Raw genomic sequence first — 2,614 nt, 5'->3', positions numbered from 1 at the left:
ACAGAGGCTTGCTCTGTTGCCAAGCTGGAGTGCAGTGGCACGATCTCGGCTCACTGCCAAGCTGTTGACCTTAGTTAGTGATTCAAAAGTAACGTTTAAAAAATTATGGATGAGTATGTGTGTATATGGGAATGTGTTTATGTATATGTGTCTGTGTGTAAAAAGTTATTTGACCCATCAGACCTTTGAGTGCAAACACGTGCAGGAAACGAAGTTTAAGGAAATTAATGGAACATAATTGCAACACTCACCACAAAAGCAAGGATTTGAGTAACCTAGGGATTGGATGCACAATTTGTTCCAAAAAAAGTTTTAAATCTAACAGTGAAAATTTTAGAAGAATAAATCCAGAGCATTATAATACATTAGTTAATACTCTCCAAATTATTGTGTATATGTACTGCAAATTATACAGAAAATTCCAATGGATTCTTACCCTTTCATCCTTTTATTTGTGATGTTAACACTTGCAGGTTAAGAGGTTAGATGATAATAGTTGGACTTTATATTCTTTCATTTATGTGAAACCTTGAAAACTTTCATAAGTTAAACCTCTTGCTGCCCTTGGGAAATCACAAAATGCAGTACAATTCCTCTAGCATCTTTTACCATGTTCTGTGCTGGCCAGACATTTAATTCTATTTAAAATCCACTTATGTATATTTTAAAAATTAATTCTCTGGCCATGCCTAGTATGCAAGCACTCTGATATAAGATTGTAGACTATTAATATGCTGCCAACTTGGACCTTATTCAAAATTATATTGAGACAGTTTGTGATTCTCTAATTCATTATCTGTAGTTAGACTATCCATATCTTTTTAGTAAAAGAGAAGAAGGCTTATATACTGGCACATGCATACACATAGGAAAATAAAGTGTAAACCTTTCAGGATACTCTAAACCTTGTAATTTTTAAAGAAACAGTGTTATACACACACCTTTTTTGTTTGACTAGATATGGTATATTTTAACCGTGAACACATTGAATGCATTCCAGTGTGTCAAATGATATTTTAAATGTGAATAGAGGTGACTGTGCTTGAGAATACTCTTTAGGAGGTGTAGCTGTTTTGGGGTTCTGTTTTACTTTGCTGACAGTGTTGCGTGATTCTGTGATTAACAACCATATTTCTGGTGCTATCATATGGAAAAAGCTAGCATTTATTCCCCCTTAACGTTTTATTGGCATCTTTGATGTGTTACAAAACAGACATTTACTACTGAGTAGCTAAGCATTTCACCCTCTTTGTTTCTTTAATTAACGTATTGATCTAAAACAAATCTATAGGATCAAGCTTATTGAGGCAGACAGCCTGTTCATCTCTCAAGAGATCACTGCTGCACTCCACACACTTTTTCAGTAAATAAAATATGGACAAAACTGCAACATGTGGAGGCTGAAGATTCCATTAAAGACTTTTGGCAACTGTACCTTAAAGATATTTCAAAAATAATTGTGCTTTATCGCTTCTTCTGTGCCATAGCATATAACAAGGGTTTTTAAAAAGACCAAATACAGCTCTCTGATTTCCATTTAATGGAAGAAGTAATAAAGTTTAATTGTATACTTGAGCACGGGGTGTCATTTCCAATACATCTGATCAATAATTCATTGATTGCCTTTGGCTCAAAGTAATATTTGAAAGAAAATGCAGCCAGTGGGAGCTTCTCTAGCTGTAGCTTCATCATCTCTATTAATTATGCTTTTCCTGAATTTGGATCATTAGGCTACCAAAGTGACAGCAGATGGCGAGCAGACCGGACAGGATGCTGAGAGGACCAACACAAGAGCAAAGTCCCTGGGAGAATTCATTAAGGAGCTTGCCCGGGATGCAGAAGGTATTAGAAAGAATCATGTTTTAATCATAATTTCTCCCAACAGAAGAATGCAGAAAGGGATGACACAGGACTAGAATTTCTCTTGCTATAAGTGACATCTGTAAAATCAAAGGTTGAGTTTCAAAAAGTAGTGTGGTTAAGATATTCAAGGGTATTATCTGCTGAGAACCTGTGACCTGCAGTGTTAAATTAGCGACAGTAATCAGTGAATTAATGACAATGAGGGCAGAATAGCAGTAAATTCTTGAAACATGGCTATTATGATTAGGTAAGAATAGGCAACTTTTGTTTTTATTTGAAAGTATTTAAAATGTTTTTCATTTTTAAGAACGCTAATGTCATCATTCCACTTGATACGTTAAAGCAGCACTTCAGTTTCTCAAAATGGCTTTTCAAATACCGGGGACTGGTTTTTAATGAACATCTGTTGCTTGGGATTTGAATGTGTTACTTTATGAGAAGCTCTGATGTATTTAGCTCACAATGCTCTAGGAGTTCGTTCTTGCCATCTACTAACATAAATGAGAAAGTGGAAGCCATTTTTGGGCAAAAGCCCAAATTAAGAAGCTCAAAGAATGCAGACAATGCCTCTCCGTTCTCGCCCCCCGAAAAAAACCTAGTCCTTAAGTATCTGTTGAAATATAATAAACATGCATGCAGGTTTAGAAATTGGGAAAAATTGTTTTTGTTGTTTTTTGCTTGAAGAAGTAAAACATTTTTCTTGCTCTGCAATATTATGCATTTTAGATACTTTGTTTCTTCATGTAGCCCA

General features: G+C 35.2%; 1 protein-coding gene across 1 annotated transcript in view; it reads left to right on the top strand.

The window, feature by feature from the left end:
* Positions 1-2,614, top strand: part of LAMA2 (laminin, alpha 2) — a 613,484-nt gene that overhangs the window by 479,818 nt on the left and 131,052 nt on the right. The window contains exon 37 of the mRNA XM_011951660.1: positions 1,731-1,842. Within this exon, the coding sequence (XP_011807050.1) occupies positions 1,731-1,842 (112 nt within the window). The remainder of the gene's footprint in view (positions 1-1,730; positions 1,843-2,614) is intronic.

Source organism: Colobus angolensis, unplaced genomic scaffold (assembly GCF_000951035.1).
Source record: "Colobus angolensis palliatus isolate OR3802 unplaced genomic scaffold, Cang.pa_1.0 Scaffold322, whole genome shotgun sequence".
In the NCBI taxonomy this organism is placed as follows: domain Eukaryota; kingdom Metazoa; phylum Chordata; class Mammalia; order Primates; family Cercopithecidae; genus Colobus; species Colobus angolensis.
This window is presented reverse-complemented; position numbering and strand designations above follow the sequence as displayed.